General features: G+C 39.6%; 3 protein-coding genes across 12 annotated transcripts in view; 1 reads left to right on the top strand and 2 right to left on the bottom strand.

Annotated features, from left to right (window-relative positions):
- cacna1aa (calcium voltage-gated channel subunit alpha1 Aa) overlaps positions 1–10,504 on the bottom strand; it is an 85,901-nt gene extending 75,397 nt beyond the window's left edge. For 5 of the 9 annotated variants that reach the window (XM_087839742.1, XM_087839741.1, XM_087839739.1 and 2 more), the window contains exon 1: positions 8,522–10,501. In XM_087839742.1, coding sequence (XP_087695868.1) covers positions 8,522–8,853 — 332 coding nt within the window. In that variant the 5' untranslated portion in view covers positions 8,854–10,501. Of the gene's footprint in view, positions 1–8,521 lie in introns of all 9 variants that reach the window. The other 4 variants (XM_087839745.1, XM_087839738.1, XM_087839743.1 and 1 more) reach the window with 2 other exon arrangements.
- Positions 10,505–17,373: 6,869 nt separating this feature from the next.
- alkbh7 (alkB homolog 7, RNA demethylase) lies at positions 17,374–19,281 on the top strand. The gene is made up of 4 exons (XM_006791614.3): positions 17,374–17,826; positions 18,194–18,367; positions 18,450–18,574; positions 18,730–19,281. The coding sequence occupies exons 1-4, from the start codon at positions 17,554–17,556 to the stop codon at positions 18,848–18,850; spliced, it is 693 nt and encodes a 230-aa protein (XP_006791677.1). The 5' UTR covers positions 17,374–17,553; the 3' UTR covers positions 18,851–19,281.
- A 1,394-nt stretch (positions 19,282–20,675) lies between these two features.
- gtf2f1 (general transcription factor IIF, polypeptide 1) lies at positions 20,676–26,643 on the bottom strand. 2 transcript variants are annotated; one of them, XM_006791613.2, is made up of 14 exons: positions 26,588–26,643; positions 25,991–26,067; positions 24,942–24,991; positions 24,651–24,723; positions 24,248–24,441; positions 23,872–24,042; positions 23,540–23,745; positions 23,288–23,438; positions 23,123–23,178; positions 22,550–22,681; positions 22,375–22,448; positions 21,973–22,114; positions 21,691–21,823; positions 20,676–21,534 (listed from the first exon to the last, which is right to left on the bottom strand). In XM_006791613.2, the coding sequence occupies exons 2-14, from the start codon at positions 26,000–26,002 to the stop codon at positions 21,330–21,332; spliced, it is 1,599 nt and encodes a 532-aa protein (XP_006791676.1). In that variant the 5' UTR covers positions 26,003–26,067; positions 26,588–26,643; the 3' UTR covers positions 20,676–21,329. The 2 variants fall into 2 exon arrangements, with proteins under 2 accessions (XP_006791676.1, XP_006791675.1); XM_006791612.2 differs by having other exon boundaries at positions 22,369–22,448.
- Between the last annotated feature and the right edge of the window lie 393 nt (positions 26,644–27,036).

Below are 27,036 nucleotides of genomic sequence, written 5' to 3' on the forward strand. Positions count from 1 at the left end.
ATTATCAAAAGATTTAAGTGAGTATATGCATATATTGGAGCCTGTACATATACTTTTGGCCCTTTGTGGATTTGAGAAAATCCAAAATAAATTCAAAGTTGTGCACCCATGTTTTAACTGACTGAAAATGTGTGGTGCACAATATTTCACCCCGCAAAAAGAACAGTTCAAAAAAAGAAGTTAAGTATTTTGTACAACAATTTTGTTCCAAAAAGGACTGTGCTATCTGTTGTCTTCAGCTTGAAAAAAGTAGACAATGGAAAAAGTCAGAGAGAACTCACAGAGAACTCAGTGTTCCCTACTTCTATGAAAAACCATATATCATGCCCTGCAGATGATCAATATCAGCAGAGCACACCCGTTTAAACCACTGTTTTATAAATATTCCAAAAATATCGATTGATTCATATAGGCATGAAGAAAGGTATACATGTGCATGAGCAGAACAGGAACAGTAAGTAAACTAAATGAGAATGAAGTTGCAGCTGTCAAAACGTTAACATTTTTAGACTAACATAGCAAAAGGCTCAAGCAGCCAGTTAGGCAAAGGGCACGATGCAGTGGGAGGAATGAGAGGAACAAGGATGGTGAGAAGGAGAAGGAAAGCATGATGGACAGGAATTGAGCAAATGAGAAAAGTAAAGGTAGTGAAACGTGAGAGGAGATGACAAAACATCACATCCTATTAATCAAAGTGAGTGAGAAAAAGAGGAAAAGAGAAAGACGAAGGGAAAGAGAGGGAAGGATTGGCATTAGCTCTCATTGTGTGCATGTTACTCAACATTTAGGGATGTCGTGGGGACAAAAATGTTCCCACATACCATTTATGGTTAAGACTTGGTGTTTTGGTTAAGATAAGGGCAATGTTAGCTTTCGGCATGTAGCTGCTCAGTGCAATGCTTGTCTGAGTGACAAAAGCAAGTTTGCGTTGAAGTCCAGGCTGCATTCAAGCAGGCCGTCCCAGAGTGTTTGTCTCTCCAGCACTTTGTGTTAAATGATTTATATGCAGACAGGCAGTTTGGTTGTCTCTCTCCATTGTTTCTCATTAGGCTTACTGACTTCCACCCTCCTCTCTCTGCTTCTGTCTTCCCATTGTCAATCTCTCTGGTGAACCAAATATTTGATTTTCACTTTTGGGATTCACATATTCAATTTTGTATTTGTAAGTATGTGTGGGTGTGATTTAAACTACCTCTTATTGCTGCCAATACACTGTACATGTGTTTGCAGTTCTAAAATAAGGATCCTTAAAAAAGCAACATCTTTAATTACTCCCAAAATTAAGTATACTTTCTAAGTCATGTCCCCCCAACCAACCAGCCGACAAGGCAGAGCAAAAAATACTGCTGATTACAACAAAAGTGCAAGAGTCCAAAAAAAGGGTTATTTTGGAGAGCTGAAACAGCCTTTTACCTCATCTTAACACTGTAACCTAACCTAACACAACAGGTTAAGACATTTGAAAAACACATTCTTAACAAAGACTTGCTATTTTAGCTTTTTGTTAGCAGCGTGGCTACAATGAGACCTCTATGTGAACTGGAGGACATAAAAGGAAAGAGAGCTAAAGAAAGGAGGGCAGTGTATCATCAGTGAAAAGTGCTCTTTTCAAGCAGCTCCTGTTATTTTTAGTCTGGCCTGATGTGAAAGACGAACTCTTGGACATAACCACACTGGATTTTTTTAAAAAAGAAGAAAAAAAAAAACAACCCATATGAGAAGTACATCTGTATCAAATGACAGAAAGAGAAACAAATAGGCAGCAAAGAGATGGCTGTCCAGTATCTACAAAATTAAGCTGGTGTTTTTAGCTATCAGCTAACAGTAGCAGTCTGCAGGAAAGCTAGTAAAGAGTTATGATTCTGCAATGATTATCGGCTTACAAAATGTTCATGTTCACAAAGAAAGCGTGTTGCAGCTACTAAAAATGGCCATCCAGGAGTCCAAATTAAGCTATTATTATTATTATTGTTATTAGATTGACTTAATAAATCACATTTTTGAGATAATTACCTGAAAGTTTAAAAATTTAGCCCCAAATTTTGACTATCGACTGACAAAAAATAACTTTGTTTTTTGTTTGTGGAAAAAAGCTCCATATTCCCTGGACCACATTGACACTGTATAAACAGTAAGTACAAGTTCCTGCTTTTCTCTGTATGTCTCAGTGCAGAACTCAGACAGACACTCCTAAAAAAATCCCAGTGGGTTTCCCAAAAGGCAATTAATAAAATATCATACCAAACAGCATGTGTCAGCAAATGTAGGAAACTTCAATCAGGCTGTCCTACAAAAGTATGAAAAATTTTAAAGCACTTCCACACTCTATTTCTTATATTTTTATAGCCTTTTAAATGATGTAGGTAATCATTTTTATTTGTTTGTTATTAGATTTTTCCTTTAGGTACCATATTGGCAACTGTCTGCAAAAACACAATTTAAAGCTTCAAAGTCCACTCGATGATGTGCATTAGGGATGTAACATAACAGAATTTTGCAAATTTCAGAACACAAGCATTTTCACAATCTTAACAATTCAAATCCTGCCAAAATAAATTCTACAGATCGAAAAGTTTGTATTTATGTTGTTCCTGCCAGTGTGCAAAAACTGTTTGCAAGTCTACAACTTGTTTTCCATTTTTCCATGCACAATTTGGTGTGTTTGCAAGATATAGGGAATGAAACTGCTAAAACTGCTTTATTAATGGTTTGTCTTTCTTCCTATGCCCTCTAAAGCTGCCCACAAGTACATGTGCATTTAATCAACAATCCAAGAGTCTTTACAAAATGCCCTGTGCTTTTTCTTATTAGTTTTGTACCATGTATTTGATGAATGCAGCCCATCCTTTATTGGGGGGATGGATTATGTTCTTGATAAGTCATATGTGTTACTTCTTATATGTTCCTTTGTGATTCGTGCGGCTATAAGACTATTTAAAAATTTACTTTTTTATCAATTATCAACCTCTGTCATTAAAGAAACACAAAAGCCAATAAAGCTCATTAAATTTGACTAAAATTTGAACGAATTAAGTGTTCTGCAAAAACAAAACCAATGGTGCAACTATCTCATATAGCACTGTTAAAAAATTCCTTCCAAGAATCTTCATTGCACCAGCCTCAGCCACCCAGTATCTATGGTCTTACAGCATCTGTTACACTTTTAATACCACAGAAAAAACAAATACACTGTTTCCTGAATTTTGCTATTGAATTGATACCAAAGTATTAGTCATGTCTTAATAAAAGCTTTTTAAGAATGACCCTCCCACACCCACCCCACAAAAAGGCCAAATTTGCCAATCTTTAATGGTCAGAACTATAGTCAAAACTATAATATGATTTAAAAAATGCCCTTTAGAGTACTGGCATGAACACAGAGCACAAGCACACCGTTGCCTTACAGCATATACAGACCCTGAAAAAATTAATTATTTCTATTAATACTATTAAAAATCTGGTAAATGCATTTGCATATAAATAAAGCTTTTGGATGTTGAATATTTCACCATTTGTGCAAGGAAATTAAGGAACCATCATTAGAAAAATAGGTGTAAACATATATAATAAACATAAGCACGACTGATAATGGCACCTACAGCGTATGCAGAATGTTTGAAGAAAATCTTCAATGGCACTGGATGCCCAGGCAACGTGTCAGGTTACAGAGTTCTGAATACTGAGTTTTACACATTATATATAGCAACAAAATATTAAGAGGCCACCAGAAATTCTTAAATATCCCTCACGCCCACATTAAGATTATTAAAAGGCATAATTTGTGTTCCATTTCGTGAGAACAGTGTTGCTATAGATAGAATATACTGCATATAGACTTCTCTATTTACATAAAAACAACAAAAAGACATTTGACGATGATGATGCAATGGCACCATATGGTGTACATGCAGTGTCTTCTTGTAAAGCTGCGTCAGTGTGTATATGTGTTTGTCTGCACATGTTAAAAAATTAGTGTGTAATGCATAGATGTAGATTACCTAAGCTGACCCAGCACGACACATTACTTAAACAGATTTAACTGAATTACATGAAAATGCATTTGCAGGGTTTACAGAATCTCATTGGGTGACACCTGACACCCTTGGACAAGGTCATTCCTATTAGATGACCCTTTTAGTTTCAGCTTCCCTCTGCTATATGCTCTAACATGCATTGTGCAGTAATTTCAGGTACAGACATTATTGTGACAGAATAATTCATAATACTTGTTCAAATACAGGATTGTTTATTGATGAATACGACTAAAATGTAATTTAATTACTATTGTTTCAGCTCTTAACTGTTATGACACACCAGAAAGAGCCTCCACAAGATAACATTTAAGTCTTTGACACTGAATTGTTGCCAACTCAGTTTTAACGGTTACCTTTGTTCTGGTACCAACTTTTTACACTAACTTTTTATGCTAACTAGCCTTACTCACTTCTAGCTAGCTGACTCACTGTGACTGCACACAATTACCTTGTTAAAACTGCAGACATTGTGCTGCCAAAGATACTCAATGATACCAATTATTATCAAAAATGGTTATAAGAGTGTGTATGATGTCAATCAGCCCCTAAAAGTCTAAGCAAAGTGTGTGTGGGGTTTGCCATTACTGGAATTAACTATTCACTGTTAAGTAGCTCACACTTTCCTATCAATATATAACCCACAGCAGTCATTTAATTAGCAACCAAAGAGTTCCTGTGTCCTGTGACTCCTAAGTTCCAACACTTGCCCAGTGGAACCAACCTATGGACTGAAGTCTGAAGCTCTGAAAGATGACACATTTTTTATATAAATTTGGTAGAAAGAATTTTGTCACTTGTGATTTGTTTGTTTGATAGTAATTGACATTATTTGTAAAATATAGTTAATGTTAAAATGTATATCTCTAAAGGCATTTATTGTTTAGAAAATTAGTTTAATTTATAGATTGGTGACGAATTAAAGGGAAATTGTAGAACAGTGAGGGGATCTGGTAAGACTGGTATGTTACGGGAGGCTTTTTCTGGCTTGTTTGAGACCTCCCTTAGAGGGAGATCACTGCAAATCACTCTGAAGTTGTGAGTGATCACCGTTGTCCTGGGATGAAATATTTCTATCCTGTTGGGTGTGATCTCTTCCAGGATGACAATGCCCCTATCCATAGGGTCCATGAGGGGTCATTGAATTTATGACTATAAATGATGTGAATCATATGCTATGACCTTCACACTTCACATATTTCAAATTGAACACTTACAGACCGACATATTAGATATCCCTCTCTTTAGCATATAATTTTACCATTATTTTTCAGATAAATATTGTTGTAACAAAAGGAAAAAAGCTAGGATTAAATCGCATCTGAGCACTACTGCTAAACTATTCACAGTTTGTTTGTTTTTTATAAAAATGAAATGACACAGTATTGAGACTCAACCCCATGAAGCTATTTCTATTTAAATGACCAAATATTAGCCTAGTGTATGTAAATGCACACGTGAGAGAACAGTTATTTATGTGGCACTCCCACGGGCTCAGTTCACAACTAAATAAAGCCGCCGGTCACGATTCGACCTGTTAGTGAGTCCACTGAGACTCACACGTCTGGTGAATCAAAATGCTGTTTCAGTCTGCACTCAGAAAAAAAAACAGTCAGTTAAATCTACCAAATAACTCAGCATGCAACACTTGCATGTATTGCAGGTTCAAATTCATCAATTACTCTATACATGAATATACTTTAAAATTACATTTCATGAGCAGCATTCACTGTTGTTTTATGTAGTAGATTTAATTTAATGTTGTGTATGTATTGGTTATTGAGTCAACCGTATGCCCAGGTAAAACTCTGTCATTCAAAATGTTTGCAGACAGAAGGGGAAACAGGAGCTTCCAGAGAAAACAGGTAATAGTTACACCTCACAATTAACAATAAGTAAGTAATTATCGGGAGGTAAACCAACACCCCAATGCTGCCGTAACAAAAACAAAACCATTTAAAAAGTGCTTAACTGATTTATTGGGCTGCCTGTCTTAAAAACCACAACTGTTTTAGAAGTAGGTGAAAAAAAGTCTAAAAGCTGTATTGTTAGTTACCAGGCAAACAAAAAAGTGCCTTTATATTTATACACAAATTTGAGCCGCCACACTGGACTTCTTATGAAAGTCAGAAATTAATTATGTATAATAAAACTTTTTTTGTTGTTGTTCAGAAAGGTAGGTAACTGTAGTTTGGCATCTTAATAAAAAAAGTGTGTTTCACTATTTCTTCTGCTTTTCTATAAAACAACGCATTAGAAAATTCACGGGCAACAACAATAATTATGTTTTAGCATTAAAAATATGATTTGGATTAAATAGTTTACGCATACCGATGGATTAACATTAGAGAGACATTAAAAAATATTTAGTTAATTCTATTACTGTTAATTTATGGAAGCTGTGGCACAAACCTTACACTGGGTGGTGGTTTTGCATGTGACATCATCAGGTCTCTCAACCCCTTCCCTTTTTTTTAATAAGAAAAAGCTAGCTTTTTGTTAAAAACTCAAATATAGCTCAAATTTTAAAATAACAAGAAAAATGCACAAAATGCAAATGAATCACACAAGACACAAAATGTGGGGAAAGACATGCAAAATGATTCTAAATGGTTTCAAAGAGATCCAACATGACCACAAAGGAATGCAAAACAACTACAGAGGGAGGCAAAAACTTCAACCATGGCACACAGAATTACATAAAACTGAGAAAAATCAGCTTCTATCATCGGCTTTGCAGCTATTTACATAATAATAATTAGGATTGGGGTGTCCTTGTGGCCTCAGAACGTTGGCATTAACAGTGAACTGCAGTGTATGTGGTTTTGCATGTGACAGTGAATACCACTCTTCTCATTTGGTCTATCTCTACAGTCTGCTACAAAGTCTGATGAAGGAATAAAACACAAGAAATATTAGATCAAATAAGCAAAAAGTGAATAATGCCCGGCCATAAGCATTCCTGTCTTCATTAGCGTTGTCTTTGCAGGCACTACCAAATATGCTCGGGAGAAAAAATCAAAACAAACTGAAAAGAAACTATATTTTATTTCATAATGTGAAGCTATCTGGTAACGGATGCGACAGTTTGTAAAGTGACTGACTTCTTCAGACAATTTGCTATAATAGGAAAAGCACAAGTGGTTGTTAATAAAAACAATTCATGCTCTCAGTAAGCAAGTTGACTGTATGCTTAACTGTTGATTCGGTGGTAATGTATACATACACATATAACCTCAAAATTCCTGCACACGCTTGCGTTTGCTCAGCAACACATCTGTCATTTAGTCACTAAGACATGATTCAGAGGCGCTCTAAGTATCTATGCACGGGAACAACCCAATTAGTGTGTGTAGTTATGTCATGGCTCAAGCATCAGCATAGATCAATATAATCATTACTCCAATTTTCCCTCTTGTCATTAACAGTTGCACAGAAACTCACTTCCACATTTGCATGCATTCATGCCTGCATACACAAATCCTGGAAATGAAAATACCGAAATCACTTTTCATTTTCTCTCCCTAGGAAACCTGCTGGTTTCAGAAATGTGAAAATGCAGGGGATTGCTGGAAATGCAACACTGTCACACTTAGTGGTTGGAGTAGGCCTACACAAGCACACACGCACGCACGCACACAGTGTGAAATGATGACACATTCATTCAGTGACACCTGCATCTTCTGTGATTAAGATGAGCATCCACAAAATTTGCAGGTTTCTATATTCACACTGGCATACTTGAGTTATTACCCCCCCAGCCCCACCACCACCACCACCACCACCCCCCTCTCTCCCTCTGTCTCTCTGCCTCACACACACACACACACACATCATATAGAACACCTGCATCGTGCTGATATGGGAACTTGTGTGCATCGCCACAAGAACACACGTACACACACATTTAACAAATCTAAATTCCTTTTCTCTCTTTTGGTTCCCCCACCTCCTCTGCTCCTTCCTCCTGTTTCTGTATACCCTGGCTGGGCATTGTGACTATACTGCACATGCTGACATCAGCAACCAGATGCGCCCCCTATACCTCCACCACAAACTCAAACCACACACACACACACACACACACACACACACACACACACACACACACACACACACACACACACACACACACACCACTTAGGAAGCGTATATCAAACAAGTCTCGCGGGATTGCGATGTGAAATTGCAAACAAATGTGATTAATGGTGATCAGAATGGTCCACTGTTACAGAACCACCCTCGTTAATTGACTATTAATTAAACACCCAGCAACTCCTCTGTCACCCACTGTAGCCTATACCTCATTCGTGACTTGCACGGATGGATCTGCTTGTTACACCTTTGATACTGGGACATAACGTAAAGTCTGCAGCTCGTTTAACGGGGAAAAAAGTGAAACATTATTAAAAACAGCTGTCTGCACACAGGCCTACCTGTAGGCAAGGCCTATAAAGGCGTTTACCCACTGCACACATGGTAAAGGATATGGCCATTCGGTGATCTTTTTGGCGTATTTTCTCACGAAGTTGTCCTCGCTGAAAATGAACAGCGAACGGTTGACAGTGAAGCAGTTCTGGCGTACGGGGATGGGGTTATACAGTGCCATTGTCCGGGCTCTCTGCGCCATAGACTGCTTGTACATTCTCTGGGCCCCGGGGCCTCCAGGTGGGCCGTGGCCATGCCCGTGGCCATGCCCATGACCGTGTCCGTGGCCGTGTCCATGGGGTCCTCCTTGCCTGCTACCACCCCGGCCTCCCGGGCCTCCTCCGCCAGGTCCTCCGCCATACCTGGCTGGTACCTCGTCTCCGAACCGCGCCATTCTCTGGACACCAAAAGCCAATCTTCACGAAGCAGCGGAGAAGGAGACCAATGCTCAGCTGTGCAACCACACAACATTACATCCCATCTGGATCAGAACGTCTCATATGCACAACGGGTTGTCTTGTAAGCTTATGCTGAACACCTGCACCCGGCGAGCAGTTTTGCAGCGCTTGGTTTTAGCAGACGAGGACGCCCATGTACTGTCTCCTTTTCTGTGCGTCTCTGCCAACGGCCAATTGTGGGTGTGAGGAAATTAAATGTGTGGTCGGTTGGCTGACTGGTTGCACTGTAGGGTAGTGCTGTGGGGTTTCTCAGTCTTTGTCCACTCTTATGTCCATATAAAGCAGGGTTCGCCCCCAACATGAAATCATGGTGAGACTGTAGCGAGTTAACATGAATGTTTCATGTTGCCTACGGTACATGCCTGCCTCAGAGCGCACCCGAGCTTCCTGCACCTTGCTGGACGTTTCATGTCTTTGCTCTGACAACGTTAACGCCCGAGTATAACACAGGCCTCGATAAATAAGATTGTTAAAATAAAAATAAATAAATAAATAATAGAACAGCTTACAGCTATCCACGACAGTCACTGGCGTTCAGGTCGGCATTTTGGAAACAGTCGCGTTTCCACAGACTTAAAGGCATTGAAATGGAAAAGCTACTATTATTTATTTATTTCTGAAACATCCGCAATGTTTGGTACAGTGTGTGGTAATAACGTGGCTCCAGCCACCTTACAGTTGTTTTACCACTACACTCCGACAAACCTTTGGACCGGAAAAATGTGGCATTTGCTATTCACGAGCCTTATTTCAGAATGTGAAATTTCAGACGGCAGAAACGAGACAGAACAAATACCGTTTTTCCGTGAATCATCGGTGTCAATGCTGTCTTACTCCGTAGCTTAGGTGGAATAATTTTCTCAAACGATTTCATCAGCACCTATCATCTTCTATCCCTCACCTGCGTGGCCATCCAGAAGCCGAGCAAGGGACACGCGAGCGACGGCGTCAAAGACAAGGGTAAGACGGTCGCTTCTCCGCCGCTTTACACCCTCTCATGATCTTGGTTTGGCCATTCTATGTGTAGCAGTACGAAAGTCCATCACCATTCCCGCCTTTAAAGAAAAAAGTCTACCTTCGTCCGCACAGATGAGCTCAAATGTCCTGACAGAGCGTCCTTCGTACCTCTCGCTCTCTCCCTCTCTCTCTCATTGGAGTAGTCCGTTCCTCACGGCCTCTTCTCTTCTCTGCTCGTCCGGCAGCCCCCAAGGGGAGGGAGAGAGGGACGAACGGACAGGATGGATCGATGGATCGGTGAATGGATGGTGACAGGATGAAAGGGAGGGGACTGACTGTTTCCCTGGGATTCGGGCCCGAGTCTGTCTATAAATGAAATAAATCGCTCCTCGCGGTGTCTCTCAGCTTGTGTGAACTAGAATGGGAGTCTGCTCAGTTCTGCAGCCAGAGCACATGACGCACGCAGCGCATCCAACTTCCAGACCTGTGTCAGGGATGGAGGCATCGCCTACTCACCTGTTTCTTTTAAGGTGATTCGGGCTACATAGCCCTGTCCGGCTGAACTGAAACACAGATATCCCGCAGGTGTCAAACTGAGGCGGACACTCTTGTCTGTCTTCTTCAAAATAAGTATTGTAGGGTCTTTTTTTTTTATTAAGAGCGCGTGTGCGGCGGAGGGGAACTGTGCGCGCGCAAATGTACGTATGGCGACGGGGTGGGAAGGATGCTGGGGGGGGGGGGGGCATTATGCAGCTCTTGCAAAGATACAGCTGCAACCCAAGCTGACAATGACTGCGCGCACACGGCCTCGTCAGTAAAGGCGCGTCAGTGTGTGTACGCGCGATCCTGCGTGTGTTTGTTAGGGAAGGTGGTGTGTGTGTGTGTGTGTGCGGGAGGGGGGGGGGGGGGGGGCAGGCTATTCTTAGCAACAGACATTTGGAAATTAATGGACGAAGAGAGCACTCCTCACTCCCTCCCTTCCTCCCTGAAACTGAGTCTAGGATCTTCTTTCCTGCCTTCATCGCTCCCTCACTCTCCTCTCCTCGAGGCTTTCATCATCGCTCCACCGAAAACACTGGTGCCTGCTGAAGGTGTGACCATATGGTCTGCGCTAAAGCCCAAGCAAAACAGCAAATATTTTCAGTGACAACACAGAGGGGAGACAGGGGAGGTGGATGGACGGCGCCGAGAGATGATGTGATTTATTTCACAGTGACAACATTTCTGCACACACCACCATTCCACCTTAAAGCATTTCTTTCTTATTTTCTTTCTTTTTTCTTTCTTTCTTTTTCTTTTACCTAAAACACATCGTTTTGAAAGCAAACCTCCAAGTGGACACGGGAGAACGGTGGCAAAGAGCTGTTGTCATATGTAATCACCCAATATACACCTTCAGCAAAGTGCTGGTGCCACATTATATTAAGCCCCTGAGAAGAAGAGAGGAAGCCCAAAGCCTGGTCCAGGACAACATCCCCTTGTATGTGAGCTAATTGATTGACTCCACACACAGCCGTGTCAGTGAATGGGAAATGATCTAGCATATAGAGATTTAAGGGTGCCTGGCAAATCTAACAAACCGAATCAGCAGAGGCGTGCGGCACGTGTGAAAGCCAGTCGATACTTTGCCACCTTAAACGCCTATCGAATATGTCAGAAGGGGATCGTTTTGCTCTGTGTGCACTTAAGCAAAGAAATCGGCCATTAGAGATACTGACCAGTCCTTAAGGGCATGCAGGAATACAAAATTTAAATGCTGATCAGAAGCATCGATATACTGGTAGATACATTTTTTACTGTTCTTTTGCTTTGTTGGTATTTTACTTTGATACAACTTTGGCAATATTGTTTTCAATACAATTTCAATTCGACTAAGAAAAACCTGATGACTGCTATCCTTGGCATCACTTCAGGACAATGGACAGCACCACAATTCAGCACCGTGGAGAACAACGTGAAATCAGAAACAAAGCCCCAGTGTTACAAACCTGCACGATTGCGCTAGTTCATTGTAAGTCTGACTCACAGGGAGATGTCACTTCAGACAACATGGTTCATGTTTGTGTGCGTATATACAAATTGCAATCTATTACCTTCATTTATTTAGCCACAATCCATTACATACCCCTTTTCTAGCAATTGAAGCTGTTTCGGGCTATTTTTCTACTACCACCTTAGTCTTAGTGATTATACTCAGCTAACTGCAGTTCAGCGTAATTCTTCAATTAACTTCTTGTTTTTTTTGTTGCTTTGTGTGCTTGTTTCTACAATTTTCTTTCTGTCTGTTGCAGTATCCTTTTGTGGGGGGAGGTATTTACTTTACTTTATGAGGTTATTCATGATAGTTATGATTTAGGCGATTGGGAGTAAAGTGATTTTCACAAATACACAAAGATAAAGATCTATGTGAAACAGCTTTTCGGGACCTTTGTTGTATCATGAAGGAAGTCCTGAAACATTATCATAGCAGAAGAAGAAAAGTTAATTGTAGTATCTCCAAATTTATAATTTCTCAAATTTTACCATTTCATTTTTCTAGAATTAGGCCATTTGTGTGTATTTGAGTCCGACCTCAAATATACACAGGTTCATATTTTTACTTAAAATATATGTAAGTAGTACAGGAGAGTGACAGTTTCAAAGGAAAAAAATATGTTGTAATTCTCTATTTTGCATATTTTTTTTTATTAATGATTAGATCTAGTGTATTTTAAAAGAAAAGAGAAACAAATCATCTTTGGATTATTTTAAAAGAAACCAGATAAAATAATACAGCAAAGTTTTTCTTTTTTTTTAACGCCAAGCACTCCAGTATCCATGTGCAGGGGCACTGAGTTGTGGGCTTTCTTGTAGTCACTCTGGGCAGTGCCCAAGTTGGTCTGCCTGGATACTGCCTTAGAGTCTTGTGTACTGGTCTGTCAGCCAGGAGCTGGTGCTTTGGCCTTTTGGTGTTACTTGCAATGCCCTTCTGAGCTGTGCTCATGTATTACTCATGTGCCTACTCAGCTTGGTTGCTACGATGCCTGAGAAGAGCTTCAATGTAGTGGAGAGGTTGGTAATGGCCAATTAGTTGTTGGGATCCTTCATGATCAGAACTGTTCTGCTCTGTGTGGATGAGAACCTGCTGTTAGTAGACCATATATTTGTGCTCAGTGATCATGGAGATCTGTTAGCTTCTTCAGCCAGTAGGTACGGATCATGTCAGGTCCTTTCTTTATTCTGGAGACTTGTTGTTGGAGGTTGCTGTGGTCTGCTCTTAGGGGCGCCAACCACTTGTTGTGTGACACCTCCTTCTCACAGATGTTTTTTCAGTATTTGTCATTTTTAGCTCTTGTTGGGTCTGCCTTGGTGCTATTCTACCCTTTTACCTGAGAGCACACCCTCAATGGATTTTTGAAGAGCGTTTATTCTCTTGGCCTCTGCTTGTCTGGTATATCTCTTCAGTCTAGTGCCCAGAGCTATGCCTCAGCCTCTGCTATGAACATCTTGTTGTACTTTCTTTTCATTCTGAACCTGTCCATCATGATGCCCTTCTGCACCTCACTTAATTGACTAACATCCTCCCGCACAAGTTCTTCATGCTGAACTTCCTCTATCTGAATCCTTGATCTCACTGGGTCAGCTCACATAGTTGCATTCCATTAATTTGATCTTCTCTGTTCTTGTACATATGTGCCCACTTCTCATCAATATTTCCCAGTTTCTCAACACCTAACACGGAACCTGTTAAGCCAGGCAATGACCCTTGAGTACCCCTTGCCCAAGGTAGGCTGGAGTAGCATGCAGGGCCTAGCCTGGGGATCCCTAGTGAATGAATCCCTGGCCAAGATTCAAAACCACAAACCTATTGTTCTAAATAAACATGAGAAAGTGAGTTTGGCAAAGACGTTACGCCTTATATCTTGTGACAAAATGCAGAGTTGGGATTAGTTAACACAATGATGTATTCATTATTCATTATTAACGTAATAAGATAATTATACTCTGTGTCGGCTGTTATGTTTCCTTCTTGTGAGTTATGTGCGTTAGCATTTAAATAATGTTACTAATGATTGTCATTTGAATCTTGTTTTTGAAACATTGTCTTTCCAAAACCTCTAGACTGTTCCATGTTGTGTGTGTTTGTTCATAAATGTGTGTATTTACACTTGTGTGTGTTGATCTGTGAAATTATCTATTGCCGTTCAGTGCCAGAGGCTTTAAGGAGCAGCATCCTTCTGTCCAAACCTGTTATTCCACACAGCCGGCATAAGAAGCACTGCGGAGCAACAACACCAAGGCCACCCATGCACAAAACATTGTTACTTCACCAGAGCACATGAACTGTCTCTATAAAAAAGACTGCGGTAAATGATAAACAGGCTGTTTTTATTGTGATTTTTCTTCTACGACTGAAACCACACGTTTTTCCTTACCTCTCTCATTTAGTGGAAGAAAGACAATTTGGGCAACCCAGACTTTAGTTCATATGATGTTCACAGTAATAATTAATTTCATAAGAAGGTGCAATGGTAAAGATGCTGACTTTGTTCATATCTGTCATTGGGGAATTGTTTTTTAATCCATCAAGTTAAATATCACAACTATCCCACATACTTTTCCTGTTAAGTGCTTGTAATTGTCAGTGCAGTATGCTGACTGCTTTTTTAGAACTTTAGGCAGTCTTTTAAATTCAGTTTGGGGTCAAAAATCTGTGCAAAAGTCTCAACATATGCCTCATTTTTTTAATACTGTCTTGAATTTGTCTTGGTCTGCAGCAATAGTTCTCCAGGTTTTGTTAAGATCAAAGTTTTTCTTTGGACAATGGCTGCTTTTTACTTATTGTCAGTCCAATCCTTGTACCTCATCATTTTAGAGGAATTTTTGTTGTTGTTGTTTGTTTTCTGTGAACACTGACCCCAGAATTATCCAAGCATCAAAATGTCACCTCAACTCAAGGGATGACCAAATTTTAAATTGCATCTTTTTAGACTCTTTATTATTAGCAGCCTCTTGCAAAATCATAAAAGAAGAAAACAATTGAAAAGCAGGAGGTGTTAGAATTACAGAATCAATGTTTTTACCTGTTATGTATGTTTGTGCATATACAAATTGCACAGCATTGTAGAATATACATAAATACGGACAACACGGACATCTTTGAAAAGAAAAGAATGATTCTGCACAACAGGCTAGAGAACCAAATTAAGTTTGACTTTAGTCAAAGAGGGAAGATGAATAATCAGGACAGAATTATTCGTCAACCTGTTAAAAAATGATGGAATCATGGATGTAAATGCAACACGCGCAAAAGCTAGTCTATCCCGTCCATAGAGATTGAACATGTCTGAATAGTTCTCTGTTGTTTTTCTTCCTCTGTCAGATGTTCAAATAGCGGGTAGCTGTGAGGCTGCAGCTCAGAGGCGAGGACCTAAAAAGGAGTGTCGTGACTCAATGATTCATAAGACTGAATAATTCAATCGCTGGATGCATGTAGAGCACTCCGCCCCTGCTGAACCCGGCACTCCACAGACCAGTCGCAGATTTTCATGTAAACCTCTGTAACACTGGCTCACATTATACACAGCAAACAAAAAACGACAGATTGCTCTAAGGGTCAAACGTGTTATTTTGCTGTTGTTACAGCATCATCATCTTTACATAACCTGAATTCTGAGGTATTTGAGTACGCAGGTGTTCAGCCTCAGAAAACGAAAACTGAGTGTGTGTGTATGTGTGTGTGTGTGTGTGTGTGTGTGTGTGGGGGGGGGGGGGGTGATTCAACAGAAGGCATAGTGATGCCTCCAGGAAAATTTGACCCATGATAATTCAGTGAATCACAGAGCCTTTAAATGAGTCCACCAACTGGGAATTGAAATATGAACCCACTCACCCACCCAATCTTCATAACGCTTGTCATGGCTGGATGAATGTAATGCTGGGGGCAGCAACATGGCATCCAACAACGAAGTGGGAATCACATCAGTTGCATGAGGAGGAGATATGTGTGTTATTGTGGATGTTCACTGACTGAGACCAATACTATAGGCTCACAGAAGGAGCACAAATTAACCTTGTTTATGCAGGGAATTCATGTGGATGTTTGGAATCACGTGCACACATATCTGTCTCTGTAGGTGGAAGGATGGTGGACTAAAGTTTATCAGTGCTAGAAGAAGCACACGTTTTACATTTTTAAACATCCAGAATTATTAAGGTAGTTATAAGTAGAGTAAAGCAGGTGGTCCTCTACATGGAAACATCTTTTTCACTTTGTCTTTGCATATTTAAATCACAATTTAACTTCAACGTAAAAGCAATGCACTTCTTGTGGGGGTAAAGGAGATACCTCACTTTCCTTCTATAAGAGTTTGTCTGGATACAAACCAAAAGAGGGAGCAGGAGAGTGGATGTGGTAACCTTAGTGGTAAGTAGGCCAAGTAAGCATTTTTTTTTCTCTTTGGGATTCTCCAGTGAGGATGAAGTCATCATCTCCTCTACGAACTCCCTCCTTTCTCCTGTTTTTTTTTTCACATTCTCCATTTTTACAGCTTTCAAAATTTCGCACAGATTCAGAGTCACTCAGTGGATCAATGAAAATGTATAAACTCTTTTTATACATTTTTATTACTTTCTATGTTAGCATTTTTTTTCTTAATCCAGTTTCTGCATAAATTGTCATGAAAATCCTGTGCGGCAGGTTAAGAGATTTAAAGCCTGGCAATTATAAAAAAGATCTTTGTGTATATTTTGTCAAACACTATTGATATAGTTAGTGATGAACAAATTGGGGGAAAAAAACACCTCCTGTGTGGAGGCTTAAACATTTTTACTAGTTGAAATGTGCTGATTAAGCTGATTCAGTTTGTAATCATGGGCATTCAGTTCCCTCCAGTGTTCACACAGATAAATTGCAGCATATGGTTCCCTGTATTTATTAAACCTGTAAGAGAGTTTGCTCTCACTGAGCCTTAACTGTGGCTGGAATTAATGTACATGAAGGTGTATTAGACATATGGGTCACATATATATGAGACCAGACCACAGGATCTGATACTGTTGACATTACTATTTTCCCTCCACAGACTTAGAAATCCGGTTATCCCAGGTTAAAGGACACACATACAGTGATGTGAAAAGTGTTTGCCGTCTTCCTGATTTCCTTTTTTTGTATGTTTCTCACACTTAAATGTTTCAGATCATCAAACAAATTTAAATATTAAATATTAAAGATGACACAATAAACACAAAACTGCAGTTTTGTAATAAAGGTGTTTATTAATAAGGAAAACAATCCAAAAACTCATGGTACCATAGCAGTTCGCCATTAAAATAAATAAATAAAATATTTAAAAAAAAATCTGTATAGAATATCTTTTTTATAATGTTTTATAACGTTTTTTGTAGCTCTAATTTGTAATACTATTTTTTTTGTAAATTTATGTTCATTCTTATCCTTTTATATTGTTTGCATGGTACGAGTGGCATTATCTTTGAGATGACGGAGGTCAAACATTTTGTCAGCTTCTTTCCGGCGTTTTACTGAAAGAAAAAAAAAAGACTTCGAGACCCACAATGCTTTGCGTTTCCAACATGGCGCCTCCCATATCTGCTTGACTTATGTCAACAAGACCGAAACGCCGCTGAAGGTAAACGGGGGCTTTATAAGGACACTAACTAATAATACATCGACAGGGACGATGAAAGTGTTGTTGGCTGTGTTAAAGCAAATCCACAAGCCAGCTCTTTGCACCGGTAACCCGCGCTGTCTGAGCTCCGGGGCCACCAGCGGCCTGTTACCTCTCCGGGATGAAGCTCCAATGGTGGGCTCCAGCCCGGAGCTGGTGCAGAAGCTGGGCTCGCAGGTGGAGGTGAGGACGGACTTCATCACTGAGGCAGAAGAGGCTGCTTTTCTGCGGGAGCTGGACCCAGGCCTGAAGAAGAAACGCTACGAATTTGACCACTGGGACGATGTAAGTCAGGTTCATTGTTGACTGAAACTTTAGGAAAGTTGAATGTATTGAATATTTAAAAAGGTGAAGGTGGTTTACTGCACTGTGATTAGAAGTGCTTCTGATAGTTTGTCTAACCCAACAACGTATATGAGGCAGGAATAAATATTAGACACACTTCTGACAGTAATGCAGTCCAACACCCCCCCCCCCTCCCCCTATGACCTCAGTGATAAACAACATAAAGTACAGTAGTTCGTTTTTAACTGCATCACAGAGCTATAGCTGTATTCACACCTAACACTGTCACTGATCAGTGTAGTTGAACTGTTTTCTCTTCAGAGTAACACAGGCTGTGAGACCGGCTTTGTTTTTCCTGCACATTTAGGCAATCCACGGGTACAGAGAGACTGAGCGTCTGAGGTGGGGCGCGGTATGTGAGGAGATCTTGAATCGGGTCCGATCTACAGCATTTCCTGAATGTAGCCAGCTCCTCGGCCCTGTGCATGTTATAGATTTGGACAAGACTGGCTACATCAAGCCCCACATCGACAGTGTCAAGGTGGGTTTGCCAGGATTTTTGCACAGTGGCTTTCTAAAAAAAAGTTGCACACATGGTGATCTTACTCTCTAACTTTTTCCAGTTCTGTGGAAGCACCATTGCAGGGTTGAGTCTGTTGTCTGACAGTATTATGCGCTTAGTGAAGGAGGACACACCCAGTGAATGGCTGGATCTGCTGCTTTCCCGACGCTCCCTCTACATACTGAGGTGCTGCATTTGCCTCATGTCTGTCTTAATATTTCCTAAATATGACGTGTTTGAGATTTTGATTAATACACAAGGCTGAACGGTTATAGTAAAGAAGCAGCTGTTGTCGTTTGCAATTAACAAAGGTTCAACCTGTCCTTTTTACACCTGTGCAGGGACCAGGCCAGATATAAGTTCACTCATGAGATCCTGAAAAATGAGGAGTCTGTGTTCAACGGGCAGAGAGTGCCTCGACAGCGACGCATTTCTGTCATCTGTCGTAACCTTCCAGGATAAGCTCCAGCTCTAATATCTGCCTTAACAGCAGCAGATCATCAAGTCCAACTTTGAGGTTTCTGCCAGTGATACTCACGGACATATCAAGGCTAAGATCTTTCAAGTTTATTAGCGACTATAAATGTGTGCGTTCAGAATGTTTATTGGACGTGACGCTCTTCTGGTCATGCTGTTGAAAAAGACTATAAATTGATTCAATTCAAATGGCATTCTTCTAAATTTGCACTGGATCTTGCCGAAGACGTCAGATTTAAACTTATCTGAATGTTGTTTTCGGTTCAACTTTAAAATGTTGTTTCAGAATTGTGTATTTATACAATAATTTCATCACTTTGTTGCATTTTTCTAATTCTGTATAATACAGAGTCTCTTTGTGAAACATTTCCAATGTACCTTAGCAAATAAAATTATGATCTTGAATGCTTTAAAAACTTTTAACTGAACACTGTGTGAGAACTCACAAATTGGATTATTAATGAATATAATTAGGAACAAATTACACAAATACGCAGCTGGACAGCGCTTGGAGTGAAGTGCTGTGAAACAACAGCACTTTATTCCAATTCTTTAAGTACTGACATCACTACAGTAACATCTAGTGTTCTAATTGAAAATAGTGTGTCCTTCTGCTCAACGGTTTGCCTAAAAATGCACTTCAATGTTTATAATGTTTATAATTTCCCCTAGGGATCAATAAAGTATTCTGATTCTGATAAACTTTTTTTTTTTTTTTTAGAAATTAAGACCACTAGATGGCAGCAGCACATCTTCTCTGCTAAGGGAAATTCATTGCAGGAAGAACCGCACTCTATTCCTTGATCCTAAGTGAAAGGGATCAAGACATAAAGTACTTAAACATGACTTCCTGGGCAACTCTAGTTTAGACAAATACTCCTTATGTACTTCTTTAGTCTTTTACCACAGGTAAAGAAGACTGTACTAAATTATTTATTTTTATTGTAAGGACTGCATATGAGTTGGGTTTCAACACACTGATGACACCACAGTTGGGGAGTCAATATCATAGTATATTGCAGAGAGGAATGGGGATGTCCGTGATGTGCTAATTATCATGTTTATTTTTTTCAAACAGGGGCTCTAGTCTATAGACTTTTTGAAATAAAAGGTTTGAAATTGGTGTACAAAAGAAGTGTTTTTGCTTCAAGTCGCACCACAATCTATGTAAACTCTCACAGAAAGACAAGGAAGATGAGAAACCTCAGACAACACTGCACACAAATCACTTTTACATCCCTTTAACAATATTGGCATTTTAAGTGCTGTACTTTTTCATCATTAAAATAATAAAGTTACTTGCTGCCTACCAGTTGTGTCAAAATAGTAGCTTCCTTTTACGTGATAAAGGTTATCCCAGGACAGTAAACAAAGCAGCAAACTAAGGTTTTGCAAAAGACATAGTCTTAGCTTCCTGATTGTTATACAAATGAGCTTTCAAAAATATTTGCATGCACCCTATTTCAGGGTGACCTTTGTCTTTACAGAGGGAGGACAAAATAAACAATCGATGCGTGTTCTGTGCCCAACTATACTTCATGAACAACAAGCACCCAAAGTAAGAAGTGAATGTTAGTTGCTGCCATTTCTTTTTAATGCTATCTTTGAATTATTTTCACTCTAAGCAACACACATACATATTTAGATGTTTAATGTGAAGTGTGTTTAATAAATCTGTTTATATTAAAGTACTTCCAGGAACAAGTGATTTGATAAACTGACAAAAAAATAAAAGTGCCCAGTTTTGTCCTTAAAGGAAAAAAGTTTTTTTTTTTTAACAGTGAAGGAGGAGGTACAAAAACTCAAATCCTTACTTAAGAATAGTTTTATTAGAAAACAATTTCTATGCAAGGAATTAAAAAACAAACAAAAAAACAGAACTATCAGGTTTTAACTATCAGGTCAAAACAAAATATTTCATTCAACATAATTTCATGGACAAGTCTGTTACTTAAAGGGAACCTATTGTACTATTCCTTATTTTCTGTTATATACATATGTTTTTCTTCTCTGGGATTTGTGATGTAAATGAGAACCCTGTTAAACAACTTTCTTTCTTTTTTTTTCCTTTTAGGAGGGGCAGCCAATCAAAACAAAGTTAGCTTACAAGGAAGTGGTAGGCAGCTAAAACAAAGGATAAACTGCACTACAGCAAAGTAGAAGATAAAAAAATCTACATGTATATATTTTGAACTGGACATCTTGCAAAGCAATTTTAATGTTTTGGAGTTCAAGAATAAAAATACAGAAAAAGAAAACTGAAAAAATAAGTCCGCTTTAAGGTGAAATTTCAGACTGCTGCTGAAGGCGGGTCTAGCTTCCTGTGCTGTGGCATATCACAGAACAACCTGTACAGACTATTCTTCCATGGGTTTTATTGAAAACACTATAACCTTTGAACAAAAGAGGGTCAGTTTTAGCACTTCACCACTTCTACAACCACAACATCCCTCTGTTCCTTTGGTTATTCAGTGAGGTAGAAGTGCATTTTGTCGTTTATGTTCTTGCGCTCTGGATTGAGGCGCTTAAGGATCTGTGCCAGCACGTTGACAGTCTGCTCACTGCTCAGGCCGGTGCGCTTAGTCTGGAACTTCTTCAACAAGTCTTTAGTGGTCATTGGTTTACGGATCAGGTAGCGGCGGACTGCTTCCTCTGTCAGCTGCACATCACTGTGGGGTGAATGAAAAGTAAAGAATACAGTTTAACACTCATTTTACATTAAATATCTATTGGTGTCTTTATGTTAGCCTTCTGAATCGTAAAACAAGCAGGAAGAAATAACTGTGTGTCTATGAAACTGTATTGAAAAAAAACCTGGACCTTACCTTGAGCTTGGGGTGGATTTGCCTGATTGGGGTTGAGGTGTGCTCTTCCCAGAGGGAACGGGGCTCTGGGTGCTGGGTTCCATCTTAAGCTTTTTGGCAGCAGGTGAGTCGATGCTAGGACCTTGTCTCTTACCTGGAGAGAAGACAAGTTTGTTTGGAATGGAATAACAAAAAGAGAAGATTTGAGAGTAGAAAGCTACTTGTGAAGGTCCTGCATATATCTACGTATGTACAGTATACTGTGAACGTATGAGCATTTGTGTGGGCTTTTTGAGAAATCACCTTGCTCCAGCTTGCTGGCGGCAGCACGGAGTGTGTTCGAGGTGGAGGCAGAGTCTAAGGATGGAGTTCCAGGACGGCTACCAGTCCTGGAGCTGCCTGCAGAGCCGCGGCCACCTGCACGTTTAGGAGGTGTGCGTTTCTTCTGAGATAGGAAGGAAAAGACGATAATTGATGAGAACACAAACAAAGAATGAAAAATTCCAATATAGAATAACAATCTGCACTAATATGAAATACTCCAAAGCTTCAGCGTTACAAAACTGGTTGCACACTGGTCAGGTCATTGTTTTATTAAGCAACAATGGTACTGATGTTAATTATGATAATGATAGGAAAATATATTACAAACTAATTTGGCTTAAAAAGAAATAAATGTCAGTTTGTTCAGTTACGCACACTAACCGCCATGAACAGAGCAGAGGCCGTCTCTCCTTCGATGTCACTGTCATCTGAGCTGTCTGATTCTCCACTGCTGTCTGTGAAGCACAAGAACATAAATCTGACTTCTCATACACACACATTCCTCACATATTTTAAAATACTCCATTCAACAGTATGTGTTGTGACTTTTTTTTACCTTTTTTCTTCTTCTTCTCCATTTGAACTGGGGTTTTCTTCCCTTCCTCCTCCTCTTCCTCCTCTTTTGCTTCTTCATCATTCTGTTTCTCCTCCTCACTCTCTTCCTCACTTTCAGATTCTTCATCAATCCCTACAAAAGGATAAATATTCAGAAACAATCTAAATACATTGATTAGTGAAAAACTAGACACTCCTGGCAGGTATCTGGCCATAACGTTCGTCCAGATGTGGAGCTAAGTTATATGAGACCTAAGTCATTTTCAAGATTGTGTCTACTCAGGTCACCTTCCACTCACCTAACTTTTCAAAGCCTAAAATACATTTTTTGACACTGTATGCATAAACTCATATGTTTGGGGGTGCCTGTACCGCAAAAGATAGAATGGTGCGTTTACCAATCAGCATGTTGAAACCCTGAGTTGCCTTTGATGCATCCATCAGATTGTGTTCCTTTAGGGTTTGTATGAATGTGTGTGAGACTGTGTGAACATCCAAGTACACGTCCATTTACATTTACTGTGTATTATAGCTTCACTTTTATTGAGTATTTTTAACAATAAATTGATCTGACCTTTAGGGTGTTCCTCTGCTTTGACAGGCTTTCCCTTTTCTGGTTCTTCTTCTGAGCTAAATTTGGAACACAAAATAAATAAATAAAACAGCAAACAACAAAAAAACCCCCAAACATTGTTGATACAGTGTGAGTCTTTGTGTGCTACCGTGTAACGGATCTGACCTGCTTTCATCTGACATATAATCCACTTCTAGGCCCTCGTAGTCTCCATCATCACTGTCTTCCAGAGCCTCGTTGTCTTTACTCTTTTGCTTCTTTTTCTTTGCTTTTCCTTTCCCAGCATCTTTTTTTACCTTTGGCTTGCTCTCTCCATCTGTCCAACAAAGCCAAAGTGTTTGAAGGAAGAAAATCAAAAGATGAAAGCTGGAGATGTTTTACAATAGTCTCTTCTTGTTGTTGTGTCTTTCTCCTTACCGTCCCCCATACTGCTGTCACTGTCATCACTGCTCATCTCCAGCTCGTCCTCCAGGTCATGAATGCGCAGGTCACCCCCTCTTCCGCCCCCCTTCTTTTTCTTCTTCCCAGATTTTTCTCCTTCGTCTTCGTCTTCGTCACCCCGCTCCTGCTCTCGAAGACGTCTCTGAAGCATGATGCTAAAGTGATTCACCACCTTGTTCCGCCTAGAAAAAAAGAGGGTGACTGTCTTAATATCAAGCATTTAACATCTAGGGTCACCTGAGTACCTATTTTTTAAGTACTCATTGTTCTTCATCACTATTAATCCCAAACCACCCCTGTCCTTTCACCTGCCCCACTCCTCCTCAGCCTCCTCAGCAGTCAGAGTTCGGTGTTTGGCCTGTGGTGTAAAGTTGTACCAGCCGTGAACAGGAAAAGCCTCGAAAGCTCCATCGGGACACTGCGTGAAGATGTAGTAGGATGCATTTTCTGTAACGCCACCCTTCTTTATACCTTTGAACCTTAAAAAAAAAAAAGCACATGCATAGACAGATGGTGGCAAACAGTAAAAAGATGCACTGCACTGCCTTTACTTTCCTCACATAAAATCCTTTACAGACATCAAGTCACTGAGATTTCTCTAAATAATAACTCTTATAATACATCATTTTATCTTGCATTGCCAACACTTTTGAAGAGTAACTCAGAGGGAGTCTCTCTACTCACCTCTTGCCAGCTTTACCATTAACCTTGAGAATCCAGGGCTGGTCCTCCACTTTGAATTCACGCGTGACGATACCAAACTTCTTCCGACGAGCTTCCTCACGCTGCTTTTTGCCAAACTCACTACCTGCTGCGCCTTCAGGGGTCTCTTCCTCCCCATATATCTTCCGAGCACTCATATCTCTTTCCATACGAGCCTGGGGAAAGGAGAAAGAGTAATGGAAAAGTGAAAAAAAAAACAAAACCCAACCTACTCATTCCTAAATTTATCACATCTTTCTCGCTCTCTCTTTTTTGTTTAAGGCAAATAAGACTGGCTGATATTCCTTTCTCATATCAACTCTAGCTCGGTCACACTGAAAACCTAAGCTTTGTCTGTGAGGTGTAGTTAAAGTATGAAGCCCACCTGTGTCCATGTTGAACAGTTGACTCTGTCCCCTGCATTGAAAGCCATTATATTGTACTTCTTGCTGGTGTTTCTATGCAAAGAAAAAAAAAAGAAGAATATAGTGAGTTATTGTGCAACATAACTGAGCTCAATTCATTTGCGTCACAATCATCTTCTAATAGTCATGCACATACATGTCTTCAAGTGACACCTAGAATGACCAAAACACGCATGAACACATGCAAAACAGTGACATAAGGCAAGTCCTGTGCACACAAATCTCATTGGATATTTACATGTGTTACTCACTTGGGGACACGCACGGTGTATTCTGTGGTTGAGGTGCTGCTGCTGCTTCCCTGTAAGAGAAAAAGTGTTCCTGTTGGAAGCCTGTCACATTTGAATAATGTGCACACCATGAAAGCCATGTCGGACCAGTACAGCTCAAAAGTCTTGAGTCTCTTCCTTTATATTTACAAGTAAAATGGAAATGCAATAACTTACTCAAACCACATAAGGTAAAAATGGAGTTTGTACAATTGTAACAAAACTTTTTAAGTCAATATTTGGTATAATTTGCTTAATTCTTCAACACAGCCTGAACTCTCTTATGCAAGCTTTCTTGTCATTTCTTCCAAGATGTCTTCTGTAATAGTTCCCCAGGCTTCCAGAAGAACGTCCAAAGCTCATTTTTTTGACAACAAACCAAATCAGACACTTAAATCACTGCCAACCTGCTAAACATGGACAATGTAAAGAAGACCACAAAGGATCAAAGCATTTTCAAGGACGACTATGGAGACAAATAAAAGCGAGAAAAGCATTGGAAAAAGTGAATATTTTTTTGCATCTGCTGTCGATGTAGTTTTTAGAAAGACCGTTTTTAGAAAGAGAAAAAAGAGAAAAGAGAAAAAAAAAATGGGAAAATGGAATTAGCCAAACTGAAATGAGCCGAACTGTAATGAGGTACAACACTGGATAATCTTTTGTGTTACCTGCCTCTTTCATGCTTGAATGATAGGTCAGTGTTAAGTGGTTGACAAACAAACCGACCAACAAAAAAACAAAAAACAAAAACACTCCTCTGAAAATAATTAGGTGCAAGGACTGGACTGTCCAATGAATTTACGAAGCAGCCAAAGAAAACTCCCTCAGAAAGCCCGGAGAACTGTTTCCAAAGACCACTTAAAAATACAATTAATTCTGGCTACTTGGAAAAAAAAACATGGAGAAATGAGGGATGGCTCAAGACTTTTGCACAGTACTGTAGATTCACGGCATTAAACATAGCACAAGAGTGGATCAAATTATCAAAAGAAAATAAAGACAAACTTTTGTGTTGTCAAATCAAAGCTTACCAGTGATGTCATGGTTGGTTGTCAGTCTCTGGATTTACGACACCACATCAACAGTTGCTTTAGGCGAGGTGGACACACTGTTACGAAAACAGAGTAATGATACTAATAAGATAATACATAATAATATATAATTCAGTCAGTTTGTGTTTATTTTTAACTCAGATTATCCAGCTGAGAAACAGAACCGAAAAGGTCTGAAGGTACGATATCCCTGCACGAAGACATTCGAATAATGCTTTATAAGCGTTTTCAGCAAGTTATGACAATTTTAAGATTAAAACAAACGCGGCAGAATAAAGGAAACCTATCCCCCTTCCATGACTCATTTGTAATATTACAAGAAAGACTGACTAAAGTTAAATTAGGCTACAGTTATACGAAACGAGGTCTAACTTATGTTTATATCTTTGTACGTTAGCTTTAGCAGCACCACATTTTGCAAGCAGCTGTAGCTGCGGTCTGTAGCTAACTGTGAAAACAAGCAAGACCACTGTAAAACCATGAGACCTATTCATCTTCGACCAATGCAAAAACTATTAGAAATTAAAAAGACTAAATATGAAATATCTGCTCATAAATGATCATATACCGTCTTACCGCTGTGTGCACTCCAATTGCACTTGTTCCGTTTGCCTCTATGGTCAACAGGAAACATTTACTGTAGACATTGGTTCCTACCAGTCCCTTTGAAGGGTTCCGCTTGTCCCCTTCTATTCACCAGTTTATCTTGTTTAAGAGTTTCTACCACCCCACTACTCATCCACCGAGGTAAATATTTCCAGAAAGTGGCACTACCTGTAACGCAACATTTACAAACACGCGTGTAAGATGATATCCACAATCTGCACTAATAAACTAGTAAAATGTGTGTTTTAGGGTTTTATTAGTTTTAAATATTTATTTTGTGAATAAATGCAATTTGCCTGTGTAAGAAGCAATTAAAGAGACATAAAGTATTCCTCATAGTACCTGTATGTTAATAGCATTTAGTGTGTAACAGAGGATTTAGCGAGTGATTACAATGATAGCCTGCTCTGTGGAGCAGT

The sequence above is a fragment of the Neolamprologus brichardi genome, chromosome 4 (genome assembly GCF_056152115.1).
Source record: "Neolamprologus brichardi isolate AB-2024 chromosome 4, ASM5615211v1, whole genome shotgun sequence".
Classification (NCBI taxonomy): domain Eukaryota; kingdom Metazoa; phylum Chordata; class Actinopteri; order Cichliformes; family Cichlidae; genus Neolamprologus; species Neolamprologus brichardi.

Excerpts from the sequence above, each read along its gene's own strand:
- gtf2f1 (XM_006791612.2), bottom strand. Across the intron at positions 23,439-23,539 it reads TGACAGCAGTATGGGGGACG|ATGGAGAGAGCAAGCCAAAG; the intron begins GTAAGGAGAAAG and ends TTTGTTGGACAG. Across the intron at positions 22,449-22,549 it reads GGAGAAGAAGAAGAAAAAAG|ACAGCAGTGGAGAATCAGAC; the intron begins GTAAAAAAAAGT and ends TGTGCTTCACAG.
- alkbh7 (XM_006791614.3), top strand. The coding sequence starts at position 17,554 with ATGAAAGTGTTGTTGGCTGTGTTAAAGCAAATCCACAAGCCAGCTCTT. Across the intron at positions 17,827-18,193 it reads AATTTGACCACTGGGACGAT|GCAATCCACGGGTACAGAGA; the intron begins GTAAGTCAGGTT and ends CTGCACATTTAG. Across the intron at positions 18,575-18,729 it reads CGCTCCCTCTACATACTGAG|GGACCAGGCCAGATATAAGT; the intron begins GTGCTGCATTTG and ends ACACCTGTGCAG.